This window comes from Bison bison, unplaced genomic scaffold (genome assembly GCF_000754665.1).
Source record: "Bison bison bison isolate TAMUID 2011002044 unplaced genomic scaffold, Bison_UMD1.0 scf7180017864503, whole genome shotgun sequence".
Classification (NCBI taxonomy): domain Eukaryota; kingdom Metazoa; phylum Chordata; class Mammalia; order Artiodactyla; family Bovidae; genus Bison; species Bison bison.
In genome coordinates, this window is record NW_011495061.1 from 1,312,097 (window position 1) to 1,313,117 (window position 1,021).

General features: G+C 67.9%; 1 protein-coding gene across 1 annotated transcript in view; it reads left to right on the forward strand.

The window, feature by feature from the left end:
* PTPRN2 (protein tyrosine phosphatase, receptor type, N polypeptide 2) overlaps positions 1-1,021 on the forward strand; it is a 373,453-nt gene that overhangs the window by 254,182 nt on the left and 118,250 nt on the right. Inside the window, 1 exon segment of the mRNA XM_010829352.1 lies at positions 629-667. Within this exon segment, the coding sequence (XP_010827654.1) occupies positions 629-667 (39 nt within the window).

Consider the following 1,021-nt stretch of genomic DNA (forward strand, 5'->3'; position numbering starts at 1 on the left):
ATCCCCCCTGCTCGGCCGGTGCCTGCCGCCGTGTGCCCAGATCCCAGAGTCCCCAGCACCTTCGAAAAGGCCGGCCCCCCTGTTCCGGAGAGAACTTCCCTGTCCCCCGTCCCCAGGGCTCGAGATCCCCCCACCCGGGCCAAGGAGGCCCGCGAGCCCACTCCTCCGCACACAAACGAGCGCGCACACAGACATGCGCGCGCGCGCACAGGCGGTTGCTATGGAGAGGCCGCTTCCCAGCCAGGCTGAGGGCCGCAGGTCCCCTCCCGCAGGCCTCCCCGGCTCTCGGGGGCCCTCCCGCCTCCTCCCTTTCACCTCCTCTTTCCAGGAGGTACCTGGGCCCCGCGGAGGGCGGCCGGGAGGGGGTCTGCACCCTGTACCCCCGCGCGGGGACGCGAGGTTCGGGGTGGCCCCCACGTGTCCTGCCGGCTGTGTGGGGCTGGGGTGCGCAGCTGGAGAGGAGCCTGGTTCCCCTTTGCCCCCCACCCCAGAACCGAGTTTCCGCTCGCGCTTCTGGCAGCCGGGCATAGCGGCTCGCAGACCTCCAGCCCCCACGAGCTCGGGCCCTCCCAGGCCTAGCGAGCCCGGGTTCGCTGAAGCGCTCCACTCGCGGCCCCTCAAGTGTTAGTCGCTCAGTCCTGTCTGACGCTTTGCGACCCCATGGACTGTAGCCCACCAGGCTCCTCTGTCCACAAAACTCTCCAGGCGAGAATACTGGAGCGGGTTGCTATTCTGGTTCTCCAGGGGATCTTCCCGACCCAGGGATCGAACCCGAATCTCCTGCACTGCGGGCAGATTTTTTTACCATCTAAGCCATCAGGGAAGCACCAAACACAGGTAGTTCTCTGCTTCGGTCAGAGGAAGGAGTCCTTGGGACACTTTAGCTGGAGACGAGCCCTTCGCAGGCCCTCGTGTCCTGAGCACCGGGCGGAGGGTTTAGGCATTTCTGTGGCCCTGAGGGGGCCTCGGCGCGCGGCTGGTCTTGGGGCAGCGAGCCAGGGGCCTGGGGGTGGGGAGGGGC